We start from the raw sequence: 14,783 nt of genomic DNA, 5'->3' as shown, positions 1-14,783 counted from the left end.
ATCTGAAATCCTATTTGAATTCAGGCCATCCTGACTCTATCCACTCTCATCTAAGTCATTTGAAAAAAAAAAATTAGTGAATAACAAGCTCAATATGAGTCATCAGTGACTCATACTGTGATACAGCATCCAAAAAGTTAAGGTGATCATGGCGCCTTCTTTAAAAAAGCATTGCTTATAAGACTGAGGAAGTGATAATTCTGCTATACTCCACAACCACAATTTAAAGTACTGAGCTCAGTTCTAGGCACCACACCAAAAAAGACATTGATAAACTAAAGAATATATAGGGGAAAGGGTAACCAGGATTGGAAAATGGCTTTGGGTCATGTCAAACAAGAAATGGTTCAGAAAACTGGGGATGATTATTCTGAAGAAGATGAGAGATTAGGAGCAGGAAGCGGGAGAATGTGAAAGCTGTCTTTAAGTAAAGGATTATTACACTGAATAATCCTTTAATTAATAATTAATTAATCCTTTAATAATGGAGAGACTTGTTCCATTTGGCCCTTAAGTGCAGGACCAAGAGCACAAGGTAGAAGTTTCAAAGAGGTAAATTTAGATACAGTGTTGAAATCAAGAAAGACTTCACAGCTATTCCAGAATGGAATGTGCTGTCTCAGTACAAAGTGGGCTCCCTCTAATTAGGGGGTCTTTCAACAGAGGCTGGCACCCAGTCAGCTATAATGTAGTAAGCATTCTTTTGGGGGGCAGTTAGGCTTCTTAGATATTAAGGTACCTTCCTTAGATTTTCTGATTGTAAAGCAGTAGGCTATGCAGAATAATCAGAATAAGCAAGTTAAAAATATTCAAACTGAATTAGTCAATCTTTTCAACTCATCTTCAGGCCTATGCAGGGGCCCTTCAATCTTTTCTCTTAAAGACCATTTGTGTGACAACTTCTAAAAATGTCAATAGTTGTTAAGTACCATTTTCAAATTGTTAATCTATTTTTATCTACAAAGTACAGAATATGAAGAATTACTGCTCAATAAATACATATGCATTCATGTCAGGTTATGTTCACACCATATAGTCTCTTCAGGGAGGAAATATTTTCACTAGCAACATTAATAAAAATTTTTGTAGTTTTATTAAATACCTATGTCTCTCAATCATGTCTACACACGTATACAATTAGCTACCAGTTCAATGACCAAAAAACTAAAGATAAATAGTAATGCAACTAACATGTCTACTGGTAAAAGACCACGTTAACTGCATAAATGCCGGTATCTGGAGCCCGTGCCTCTAGGATGCTCCCTTTTTTATTATGCACTTTATATAAAGTTTTTATTTCTAAACACAATCACTTTCTTTTTATTATACATTATACTACTTTAATTTTGTAAAAAAAAAATCATGCTACTTATCATCTATTGAATATAAAATTGAATGTATTTTCGTGTCTCTCCCTAGGTGGTTCAATTAGCAATTTAATTATTCTGAATGTAGATAAGTTTAAAAGATATAATCATACCCCCCCTAAAATTTAAAGAACAATTATATTCAATTGACGATACCATTAATTAAGATGGATGCAAGATTTAACCTTGGCCCACTTGCTCTTTCTTTCCTATTTCTTTATTTCTTTCTCAGAACAACTAAAAACTAAGTAGGATTTAACCACTTTTGAGCCTTCCTATTAAGCTGGGGGGTTGGGAGAAAGATATATTTTTCTTAAGAGTGATTTTTTCCTAAACTAAAATTATAGAAATAAATCAATTAAAACATTTATTAAGTGCTGACTATATGCCAGACACTGTACTAGGTGCTGGGTATACAAAAAGAGATAAGACACAGTCCCTGCCCACAAAGAAGCTCAAAATCTAATGAAGGAGCAACATGTAAACAAATATACAAAGAAGCTATGTGCAAGATACACATGAAATAATAACAGAGGGAAGGCACTAGAATTAGAAGGGAGTAGGAAAGGTTTCCTGCAGAAGGTGGGATTTTAGCTGGGGCTTAAAGGATGCCAGGGAAGTCAATAATAGGAGTTGAGGAAGGAGAAGTATTTCATGCAAGGGGGATAGCCCTGGAAAATGCCTGAAAGCAAGAGCTGGCATGTCTTGTTTGTAGAACAGCCAAGAGGCCAGTGTCACTGGATTGAAGAGTACATGGTTGGGGACTAAGGTGTAAGAAGACTGGAAAAGTAGGAGGGGGCTTATTTATGAAGGGTTTTGAATGCCAAGCAGAGGATTTTGTATGTATTCTTGGAGACAGGCAATAAGAAGCCAGTGGAGTTTACTGAGAAAGGGGGGTGGGGGGGAATGCATAGTCAGACCTGAACTTTAGGAAAATCACTTTGGTGGCAAAATGGAGTATGATTAGAGCAAGGAAACACCTGAGGCAGTCACCCTCACTAGCAGATGATTGCAAGAAAAATCAAATCCAAATACCAACCCAACAGAATATAAACGTAAGTTATGTTTATTTGTTCAGGCATGTCCAACTCTTTCTGACCCAGTGGACCAAAGCACGCCAATACTGTTCAAGGGGTTTTCTTGGCAAAGATACTGGAGTGGTTTGCCATTTCCTTCTCCAGTAGATTAAGGCAAACAGAAGTTAAGTGACTTTCCCAGGATCACACAATAGTAAGTATATGAGGCCAGATTTTAACTCAGATCTCCCTGACTCTAGGCCCAGTGCTCTATCCACTGAGCCATCTAGCTGCCTCAAGTTATGTTTACAAACACCACCAAAATATTTGTGAACAAATAATATTAATAATGATAATACCATATTTACACAGCTCTTTAAGATTTACAAGACGCATGAAAATCTTTGATGTAGGTAATGAAAATATTATTACTATTCCCATTTCAGAGTTGAGGAAACAGAGGCTCAGCTCCCAGACATTAAATGTCTTGCCCAGGTTCACACAGCTAATGTGTCAGTGCTGGGATTCAAATTCAGGTCTTATGATATAAAGTCTAGTGCTCCTACAACTTTGTCAAGAATGAAGAATAAAAGAATTGTTTAAAACCAAAATTAAGCAGCAAAGGTAAAAAACAGACATTCCTTCCTTTTACTGTTTAGGCAGCACAGTGTAGTAAATACAGTGCCAACCCCAGAGCCAGGCCAACCTGGGTTCCAGTCCTGCTTCTGATACACAGTTGCTGTGTGACCCTGAGTAAATACTTCTCAGTACTCTAGGCAACTCTTTAAGACTAAAAGTTGCAGAGATGATTTTGGTCTATGTTGGGAACACATAGTTTCCTCATAGTCCTTTTATCAATTGTATCACAGTATCTCTCTAAATAAATTAGCCCTGGAAATTAAAATTCTGTACCTGTGGTATCAAAAAAACAGAAATTTTCCCTCCAGGAGAAAAAATATCATCAGGTTCAGAGTTAAGATGTAAGGCTTAATCTCAGGTGTACTGACTATGCTGAAAATGTTCATCCCATGATTCTTTTTATCTCCCTAACTGATAAAACAATCAGGACCAAATAAATGCCAACTTGATCCTTTTAAGTAACCTTTATTGGAACCTGAGCTCAGGTCTTCTTGACTCTGAGGCCACCTCTCTATCCATTTTGATGTACTGCTTCTTAGAAAGAACCACTCAATCTCATCCAAAATAGAACTCATCCCCCCCCCCCCCAACCTTTCCCTATTCTAACTTTCTATTTATGGGCAATACCATCTATTCAGTCATCTAAGAGTTTGCAAACTCCAAGTCATCTTTATCTGTTCTCTCCCTAATTCTTAAAGCCAATCAAATTGCCAAGTCCTATCTGTCCTATCTCTACAGTATCTCTCCCATCCAGTATCGCCACTCACAAGCCCACCTCCCAACTTCAGACTCTCATCACCTCTCTCCTTGTCACAGCATCCTAACTGGTCTCCTTGCCTCCAGCCTCTTCCCTCTCTAATTCATCATCCACAATATGTCTAAAGCATAGGTATAATTACATAACTTTAAGAAACTAATGGCTCAAGTATAAACTCCTCTGTTTAGCAGATAAAGCCTTTCACAATCTAGCTCTGGACTACCTTTATAATTATACCTTACTACTCCTCACAAACTTTTTTCCAAGCAAATAAGCCTCCTTGCTTTTCTCAAACATGACATCAAATACCCTATCTCTGTGCCTCTGCACAATCTGTGTCTCATGCCTAGTATGCTTTCTCCTTTCATTTTTGTGTCTTAGGCTAAAGTGCCAACCTTCTACATGAGGCCTTTTCTCATCTTCCCAACGGCTAGTGCTACCCATTCAAAAAAAATACAGGTTGTATTTGTTTTCTACACATATATTTTTAATCTGTTAATCTATGTATGTATCTCTTTTCCACAAAAAATGGAAGCTCCTTGAAGGCAAGGAATATTTTATTTTTGCCTTTGTATCCACAACACCAACAATGCCGAACACACAGTAGGTACTTTTAATAAATGTTTATTGATTAGTTGATAGCTAGACTGCTGTGTGGCAATCACATAACACACAAAAAAATAAGGCAGTGTTAAAATAAGGCAAGTTAAAAGATACCTAGAAAATTAAGCTTTTTTTTTTTTAAATTGAATATCACTTGGTCCTGCCACCAAATAGTAGTCTAAACAAAATGTGCTAGAATTTGGAAACCCCAAAATTCTAACAATTTATTTGCTTAATGAAACTGCAGTTTTTTTGGTGAATAAGGCTCAATATAAATGAATTACAAAAAGAAACTGGCAGTTGTTGCATATTTGATGAAGTTTTAACAAAAAAAATTATTTTAAAATTCAGAGCATCAAGTTAACATATATTTTAATATAAATTTTATGTTTTGAATCTTTAAAATTTTATCTTTCACATTTTCAAATCTGATTTCCAATTTTCTTTATATACTAAATGTCCTTGATTTTCTGGTGTTAAGGGCTGTTAAGAGGTCTTTTGAATTTGTCTTTTTGAGTTGCCATATTTTCCAGAAACATGGGACCCAAAGCAGGCAGGAGGCCCTTAATGTGTTAAAGATAAAGCTCTTCTTGAGCTGACATAATTTGTTGTTTGCACCTCCCTGTGTGTCCTTGGGAGGCAAGACAGGTGCCAGTCAGTCTGTGCCAGGCAGGGAAAATGCTTGTGCAGTCAGGGTCCTCTGCAGATAAGCAGACCCTCCTATCTTCATAGTTTAACCATTCCCAAGGGAAAAGAATGCAGATTTTGCCATCACCTTGCTCCTCCCGTTTGGGAGAGGTTACTGCACCTTTTCCTTCCGATGCCTCTTCCTGTTTTCTACTCCTCCTTTTGTCATACTGTCATAAATATGCAAACTTCTGTAAGGGCTGGGAACTCTTTGGGTTCCAGACTCATGTTCATTTCTCTTGTAATAAACCTGGTTTTCACATATGTCTCGTGACACTGTGATTACCTGTTGACACCAGGTATCTTTTAATTTGCTACAATGCCTTATTTTAGTGTGTTGTGTCACTGAATCATATATATTTACTTTTAGGGAAAAAAAATAACAAATTTCTCTCAAACAGTGAGGTGATTTTTAGAAGGTAATTATTTTCCAGCACATACTTATGTGCTTTTTTTCCCTTTTAAAGAAATGTGATTTTAGCAATGTACCAGGGCACAAATCAGATATTACCATTAGGCTAGAGTCTATATAATTGTACATGTGGATTAATGAAAGTTTAAATATCAATGAAGTAAAATATTAAACTTTTCCTATTCCTTTATTTTTAAATACTTAAAAATTAATCATTAGTCATTTCATACAAATCCTCTCCTTTTCTCCTATTTAGGTCACTGTTTTTAAGTGACATGATAATCTAGTAATCAGCAAAGTGCTGAATCTTTAGCTCCCTAGTTGCAGTTAATCACCTGGCTATATAGCTTTTTCATGCTTGACTAGTTTTATTTTCTGGAAACACAAATAAACATAAATCACTTACCACATGAGTGGTCTTCAAAGTACTGCCATCAAATCTGCATAAACTGGAGCTCTCTTCAAAGAAAATATCACACTCTTCTAATTCTTGAGCATTACATGGTGGTTTTTCCTTATCTGGATCTGGATTCTTAAACCAGAGAAGAATCAAAACCAACATTAGGCACTTAAATAATACTATCATTTTATAAAATGTATAGTTCAACAATATTCATTGATTAAATATTTAATTTCAACATGCAGTTGTGCTAAAATAGGATTTGTTATGTGACCATTATTTGACTATTATAAAGACCGCAATTTTATTAGTTATTTAATTATAACCAACATGAAGATATACATAAACACACCAGAAATGAAAACCTTAATAAAAAGTGAAATGTAATCTAAACAGATGCCTCAAAATTAGCAGGATATTTGTTATAGTTTTTATTATAGTTGGTCCTGTACCATTTAATATGTTTATCAAGGAGTTGGCCAATGGCCATGTTGGCATGCTTGTCAAATTGGTAAATGCCAAAGGCTGGTAACATGAGTCAAAATATTGCACAACAGAAAGGATTCACAATCTTGACAGGTTAGGACATGGGTGGAAAACCTGTGGCCTTCCCATCCCTGAAATAGAATATTGGGTGGAATCAAGTAAGATGAAATTTGTTGTTATTCAGTCGTTTCAGTCATATCCAACTCTTCATGACCCTCATTTGGGGTTTTCTTGGCAGCTCATTTTACAGATGAGGAAACTGAGGCAAACAGGGTTAAGTGACTTGCCCAGGGGCACAGAGCTAAGTGTCTGGGGCCAAATTTGAACTCAGGTCTTCCTGACTCCAGGCCTGGTGCTCTATCTACTGCACTATCTAGCTGCCCAAGACAACCAAAGTTGAAAATGGATAGAGATAAATGTCAAGTCTTAAAACCTAAAGTTAACATTGGGTTCCAAAACAACAATTTCATGAGTTGAAGACATGGAAGGCTTGGCTGGATAGCAGGTCATCAGAAAAAGACCGCAGTATTTTTGTAGAATGTAACTCCATAGAAGTCAATAGTGTACTACCACATTGGTTAAAAAATGATAGAAGAGGAAAGTGACAAACGTTGGAGGGGATGTGGAAAAATTGGGACACACTAATGTATTGTTGGTGGAATTGTGAATTCATCCAATCATGTTGAAAGCAATCTGGAATTATGCCCAAAGAGTTATTAAACTACTTATACCCTTTGACCCAGCAATACACTACTTGATCTAATTCTGAAGATAATTAGGGAAAAAGGAAAAGAACCTATATGCTCTAAAATGTTTATAGCACCTCTTTGTGGTGGCAAAAAACTGGACATTGCGGGGATGCCCATCTATTGGGGAATGGCTGAATAAGTTGTGGTATATGACTGTGATTAAATACTACTGTGCTATGAACTCAATGATATTAGAAAGACATAGATAGACTTACACGAAATAATGAAGAGTAAAATGAGCAGAACCAAGAGTACACTGTATACAGTAACAGCAATGCTGTTTTGGGAGACTTTGAGTAAGTTATTTGATTATTATAAACACACAAACTAACCATAAAGGATATATGAAGAAAGACATTATTTGCATCCAGAGAAAAGAACTGATGAATAGAAGTATGCATAGAATAATTGTACATACACACACACACACACATACCTACCTGTGTCTAACGGTAGCCATACAATAATTTTGTTGTCTATTTAAAGGAATAGCAAGTTGTGCATAATAATCTGCAGTTTCATGTGCAATCATATTTTTTATTGTATTATATTATGGAAATGCTTATTTTATTCCATAAATTAAAAATAAAATTTAATAATGAAAGAAACAATGCCAATCTTCTTACTAAAAAAAAAATGCCAATGTGTAATATAGTAATATAATAGTCAATAAACATTTATTAAGCACCTATTACATGCAAGCTTCTAGGAATAAAGAAGTGATAGTTGTTTTGTACTCTGCTTAGGCCAAACAAAATCTGGAGTACTTTTGTCAAGTTCTTGGTAATGAATTTGAAGAAAGGGCACTAATAAAGCTGGCAACCATGATGGTGAAGGCCCTTGAAGTCATACCACACAAAATAAGTTCAAAAAAGTTAGGATATTTAGCCTGGAGAAGAGAATATTTTGGTGGAACAGGATAACTGTATTCAAATATTTGAAGGGCTTATTAGTCAAAGGAGGACTACATTATTCTGTTTGTCCAAGAGTGCAGAACTAAGAAAAAGGGAAGAAAGTTACAAAGGTGCAAATTTAGAACTGATGAAAAGAAAACATTTCTAACAACCAGAGTTCCAATTAGCCCAGGAGAAGGAATCAGTGAGGCATCTACCATCCTCATTCAGCCCCAACTGGAAGTCTTCAAAGATGAACACTTCAGGATGTTGTAGAAAGAATTATTTATCAGGCACCAGTTTCACTAAAAGCTCTATGAGGTCTCTTCAAACTTCTAATTCAGTGATCCTGTAATTTGAAGGGTTTTTTTTAAATTTTTTTTTTACACAATAGTCCTGATAACTGCTTTAAAATAAGGGGGTTGAAAATATTCATGGCAGCACCTTTTGTGATAGTAAAGAACTAGAAACAAAACAGATGCTCTTTGCTTAGGAAATGACTGATTTGTGGTACATTAATGGAATGGATACTGTGCTATAACATAATGAGGGACCCTGGGCAAGTCACTTAATCCTGTTTGCCTCAGTTTCTCATGTGATGAGGGTCCTTGTCACCTCATGCTTAGACTATTGCCATATCCTGCTGGAGAGAGGTCTGTTCACAGCCCTCCTGCTCTGCGCTCTGTTTATGACCCAAGTTTGGGTCTGTTGTCTTGTGTGTAGTGGAGTTTCAATAGATTATTGCTGAACTTGGTCACTATAAGCTCTCTGGGAAGTTCTACAGGTTCAGAGAAACTAAACTGCTTGACCCTTTGGTCTTGGTTTTATGCTCTGTTTTTTTCACTGCAGGATTATGTGCTGGGCTAAAGGTTAGAAAACAGTCATTGTTCTGCTCCTGTATTCAGAACCACATAGCTAAGTTAGTGGAATGTGTTTTATGTTCAGTACGCAGCTAGGTGGTGCAGTGCACAGAGTGATGGGCCTGGAGTCAGGAAAACTTATATTCTTGAATTCAAATCTGACCTCAGATACTTAGTAGCTGTGTGACTCTGGGCAAGTCATTCAGCCCAGTATGCCTCAGTTTTTTCATCTGTAAAATGAGCAGGAGAAGGAAATGGCAAACCTCTCTAGTATCACTGGCAAACAAACCCCAAATGGGTTCATAAAGAGTTGAACACAACTGAAATGACTGAACAACAACAACACAGGTAGAACCCTATGGATCTGTGACCAGAAGTGAGTAACAGGTGAAAGAGCTGCTAGATTCCTATTCCTGCTTGGCCTCCACCCCACCATTCACAAACTTCTCTACTTATCTTTCTAAGCTGATGTGGGCTGGAGAAATGACTTACTGTGACTTTTTCTTGGCTTTCCTAAAAAAACTCAGGAAATAATATTTAGTTGATAAAATGTTTTTGCACAAATAGGTCCTCCTTTTTCTTTGATCTCTTTGTGGATACAGGTATTGCTGGGTCAGAGAGTATGCATGGTTTTATAGCCCTTTGGGTATCATAGAATGAAAGTATTTAAAAGAGAAGCCTTACTCCTTTTTAGGGAAGAATTTTTCTTTTTCAAATTAAGTTTAAATTGAAATTAATTCTTCTGGGAGTAAAGCAGGCAAACAGGAATATAAAGACAACAAAAGTTTGCTGTCTAAGAGAATGCTTTTAGAATGATAAATAAACTCAAAATTCAATTTGAAGTAATTAATTTTCATAATAACATAAGTGGTTTCTACAAAGTTGGTACAGTCACAAACAGTGAAATCACCAAATCTCATTTTAAATAAACAATTTGATATTTCACATACAGGATGGAGACTGAACCTACTGTTTCACTGGTATACGGTACTCTTAGGTCAGGAAACTTTGTCTCCCAATTCAGGTCAGCATCATCTCTACAATTTGTGGTCTCAGAGACTTTCTCAGAGCACCAAGAGGTTAAATGACTTGCCAGGGTTGCACAGCCAATAAATGTAAGAAGAGGAACTTAAAACATGTCTTCCTGGCTGTAAGGTCAGCCCTCTCTCCCCTAGGCTATAATACCTCAATGCTGCTCTCTGTCCACTGTATTTGTTACCCCAATCAATGCAAGTATGTTTCATTTCCTTTTCTTGCTTCACTTGGATGGAAACGCTGACGATAAGGAAGGGGAAAAAAAAAAAAGGTAAGCTGAGCCACTTAACGTATCACAAGTTGGAGAATCAGATGCTTAAAAAAAAAAATATGAAAACTGCTCACTCAATTACCAAAGGAATTACAGAGCATTTTCATTACAAAGTGATTCAAATTTTAATTTAAAAAGGGGAAAAATGTGGAAAGAACATTGTAATGTCATTGATGAACTTTAAAAAATATTATGAAGCAAAAATTATTGACTTTAAAAAGTGCTTAAGTCATTCATAGTTGAAAAATACACACGTAGATAAATGTTTTATTCAACTTTAACGGATTAGAATTCTACTGAGGAGTATCTGGTCTGATTCATTATTTAAGTGAATCCATGGGATAGGAAAGTAATTCCTAATGGACTTTGCTTCAATCTAAACCTTCCCTAGTTGAAAAATACTACAGGTTGCAGAAGTACCTATGATAATAGGAAATAAAAGTACTTAATTCTCCAAATTCAGCTATCTTCTAAGACTTGAAGTCTAGAAAACTTGCATGTCAATAGACATGTTTACAAAACTAACAGCAATTTATAAAAAAAACAAAAACATTCATTGACTTTGCCAGAGTATTAAGACTACTCCAAATTACTAGTTGTTAAAGAAGTGAGTTCTGTGCAATTTGCATAAACACAGCTTGGAAAGCCATTTAACTTCTATGCTTATAGAAGGTTATAAAATCAGAGAAAAAACCTTTGTATGCAAAACTAATAGTACTGATTGCATTAATTTCCTGGGAAGATTTCCATCATCAATGAAAATTACACTTGCTTAAGTTCCTTGAAGATACAGGCTTCAGAGTATTTTGTGTCTTTGTAACCCTAGTACCTAGCACAGGGCAACTAGGAAGGCCAGTGGATAGGGTGTCAGGCTTGGGGTCAGGAAGAGTCATATTCCTGAGTTCAAATCTGGCCTAAGCCACTTACTAGCTATGAGGCCCTGAGGAACACAGATCAAAGATATTTGCTGTAAAAAAATAAATAAATAAATAAAATGCCACCTTTATGCTTTCCTTCCAATTGTGGCTGCACTGTTTTTGTTTGTGCAAAAACTTTTAAATTTAATATAATCAAAGGCATCCATCTTAATGCTCTCTATCTCTGTTTGATAATAAATTCTTCCCTTATCCATATATATGACAGGTAAACTACTCCAACCTCTCCTAATTTGGATATGGTATCCCCCTTTATATCTAAATCACATATCAATTTTGACCTTATCTTGGTATACATTGTGAGGTACTGGTCTATACCTAGTTTCTGCCAAATTGCTTTCTAGTATTCATAGCAGTTTCTATCAGATAGTGAGATCTCATCCCAAAAGCTTGGATCTTTGGTTTTATCAAACACTAATACTGTGTATTATGTACCTATTTTACTGATCCACCACTCTATTTCTTAGCCAGTACCAGAATGTTTTGATGACTACCACTTTATAATATAGTTTGAGATATGTTATGGCTAGGCCATCTTCACATTTTTTTTTTTCATTAATTCCCTTGATATTCTTGACCTTTTGTTCTTCCAGATTTTTTTCTAGCTCAATAAAATAAATTTTTGATAGTCTGACTGGTAAGGCACTGAATAAGTTAATTAGTTTGGGTAGCCTGTCATTTTCATTACACTGGCTTGGTTTACTCACGAACAACTAATATTTTTCCAACTGTTCAGATCTGACTATTTCCGTGAAAAATGCTTTACAATTATGTTAATAGAGTTCCTGGGCTTGTCTTGGCAGGTAGACTCCCAAATATTTTATATTGTCTATAGCTATTTTAAATGGAATTTCTGTATCTCTTGCTGCTGGTCTTTGTTAGTAATATATAGAAATGCTGATGATTTATGTGGCTTTATATCCTGCAACTTTGTTAAAGTTAATTATTTCAATGAGTTTTTTAGTTGATTCTCTAAGTATACCACCATATCATCTTCAAAGAGTGGTAGTCTTGTTTCCTCATTGCCTATTCTAATTTCTTCAAATTTTTTCTTCTCTTATTGCTATACCTAGCATTTCTGGTATAGTACTGAATTATAGTGGTGATAATGGACATCCTTGCATCACCCTGATCTTACTGGAAAAGCTCCTAGCTTATCCCCATTACAGATAATGCTTCCCAATGGTTTTAGATAGATACTACTTATCATTTGAAGGAAAGTTCCATTTATTCCTATGCTTTCAACTGTTTTTTGATAAGAATGAGTATTGTATTTTGTCAAAAGCTTTTGTGTTTGAGATAATCATGATTTCTGTTGGCTTTCTTAATGATATAGTCAATTATACCAATAGTTTTCCTAATACTGAACCAGCCCTGCATTCCTGGTATAAATCCCACCTGGCCAAAGTTATGATCTTTCTGATATATTACTATAATCTCCTTGCTAGTGTTTTATTTAAAATTTTTGCATCAATATTCATTTGGGAAATTGGTCTATAGTTTCTTACTCTGATTTTGCTATTCCTGGTTTGGGTATCAAAACCATATTTGTACGTAAAAATAATTTGGTAGGACTCCTTCTTTGCTTGTTGTTCCAAATAGTTTATATAATTTATAATTGGAATCAACTGTTCTTTAAATGTTTGGTAGAATTCATTTGTGAATCCATCTGATCATGGTGATTTTTTCTTAGGGAATTCATTGACAGCTTGTTCAATTTCTTTTTCTAAGATCAGATTATTTAAGTATTTGATTTCCTCTTCTATAAATCTGGGCAATTTATATTTTTGTATATCCATTTTACTGAGATTCTTAGATTTTACTGGCATATAAATTGGGCAAAATAGCTCCTACTGTTTTAATTTCACCTTCACTGGTGAGGAATTCATCCTTTTCATTTTTGATGCTGGCAAAGTGGTTTTCTTCTTTCCTTTTTAAATCAAATTAATCAATGGTTTGTCTACTGACCTCCCCCCCATAAAACCAGCTCCTTGTTTTATTTATTAGTTTACGGATTTTCTTACTTTCTATTTTATTGATCTCTCCTTTGACTTTCAAGATTTGCAATTTAGTGTTCAACTGGGGATTTTTAATTTGTTCTATGTTTAATTAAAGTTCTATGCCCAATTCATTGATCTATTCTTTCTCTCTTTTACTGATGTAAGCAGAGGTATAAATTTTCCCTTAAGTACTACTTTGGCTGCATCCCATAAATTTCGATATGTTGTCTCAATGTTGTCATTCTCTTTAATGAAATTATTGATTGTTTCTATGATTTGTTCTTTGACCCACTTTTTAGGATTAAATTGTTTAGTTTTCAATTAATTTTTAATCTGTGTTTCCATAGGTCATCAAATGCTTCTGAAAAGGAAGCATTTAATATTTCTGCATTTGGTGATGAAGTTTTCATGCCCTAATACATGGTCAATTGTTGTGTAGGTGCCATGTGCTGCTGAGAAATAGTATATTCCTTTCTATTCCTATTCAATTTTCTTCAGAAGTCTGCCATCTCCAACTTTTCTAAAATTCTAATTCATTTCCTTAACTTCTTTCTTGTTTATTTTTTGGTTAGATATATCTAGTTCTAAAAGGGCCAAGTTGAGGTCCCCCACTGGCATAGTTTTATTGTCTATTTCCTCTGGTAACTCATTTAACTTTTCCTTTAACAATCTAGATGCTATAGCACTTGATGAACATATATTTAGTATTGATATTATTTTGTTGCCTATGGTACTTTTAGCAACATGCAGTTTCCCTACTATCTCTTTTAATTAGATCTATTTTTCCTTTTGCTTTGTTTGAGATCATGATTTACCCCGCTTTATTTTTTTCACTTCAGCTAAATAGATTCTCCTCCAGCCCTTTACCTTTCCTCTATGTATGTGTCTCTGCTTCAAGTGTGTTTTATGTAAACAATGTACTGTAGGATTCTGGTTTTTAATCTACTCTGCTATCCAGTTTCATTTTATGGGTGAGTTCATCCCATTCACATTTACAGTTATGACCACTGTTTATTTCCCTCTATCCTGCTTTTCCCCCCTGTTTAAATCCTTTTCTTTCTCTACTTCACCCTGTCCCTCCTCAATATTGTTTTGCTTCTGACTGCCTCCCCCAATTTACCCTCCCTTCTATCAGTCTCTTTTCCTTCCCTTATCCCCTTCCCCTCCTACTTTCCTGCAGGTAAGATAGATTTCTATACTGTTATTCTCCTTTTCAGCCAATTCTTATGAGAGTATGGTTCAAGAGTTGCCCACCACTCCTTATCTCCCTCTCCAATGTAAACGATCCTTCATGCCTTTTTTTATGTGTGATAATTTAACCCATTCTACCCTTCCCCCTTCTCCTAGTGCATCCCTGCAGTTATGATATAGGAAGAGGTGTGGTCAATGCTCTCCTGGCCTGTGATCTTGACTGTGAGAAACCACAAGCACTCTTTTCTCCCCTAGAACTGTGACTAGGGTCCCTACTCCTGCTAGTCCTAGTTCTCACCCTGGGACTGTGACCCAGAACCAACTATGGGCAATGCAACAGAGTCCTGCACCAACATCAGTGAAGCATCTCCTGTAATTTCATTTTGAGACCAGTTGCTGACCTCCTTATCTTTGTGGGCTAAGAGTTTCAGAAGCCACTGCTGCTGATTCACTAATCCCCCAGGCCTGCTGCTGGCTTGCTG

General features: G+C 35.7%; 1 protein-coding gene across 2 annotated transcripts in view; it reads right to left on the bottom strand.

Annotated features, from left to right (window-relative positions):
* Positions 1 to 14,783, bottom strand: part of NUDCD1 (NudC domain containing 1) — a 105,546-nt gene that overhangs the window by 19,157 nt on the left and 71,606 nt on the right. For both annotated transcript variants that reach the window (XM_027854042.1, XM_027854043.1), the window contains exon 8: positions 5,888 to 6,013. In XM_027854042.1, the coding sequence (XP_027709843.1) occupies positions 5,888 to 6,013 (126 nt within the window). The remainder of the gene's footprint in view (positions 1 to 5,887; positions 6,014 to 14,783) is intronic.

The sequence above is a fragment of the Vombatus ursinus genome, unplaced genomic scaffold (assembly GCF_900497805.2).
Source record: "Vombatus ursinus unplaced genomic scaffold, bare-nosed wombat genome assembly UNPS02010284.1, whole genome shotgun sequence".
NCBI classification, from domain to species: Eukaryota; Metazoa; Chordata; class Mammalia; order Diprotodontia; family Vombatidae; genus Vombatus; species Vombatus ursinus.
The sequence above is the reverse complement of the archived record's forward strand: the minus strand, read 5'-3'. Positions and strand labels throughout refer to the sequence as shown.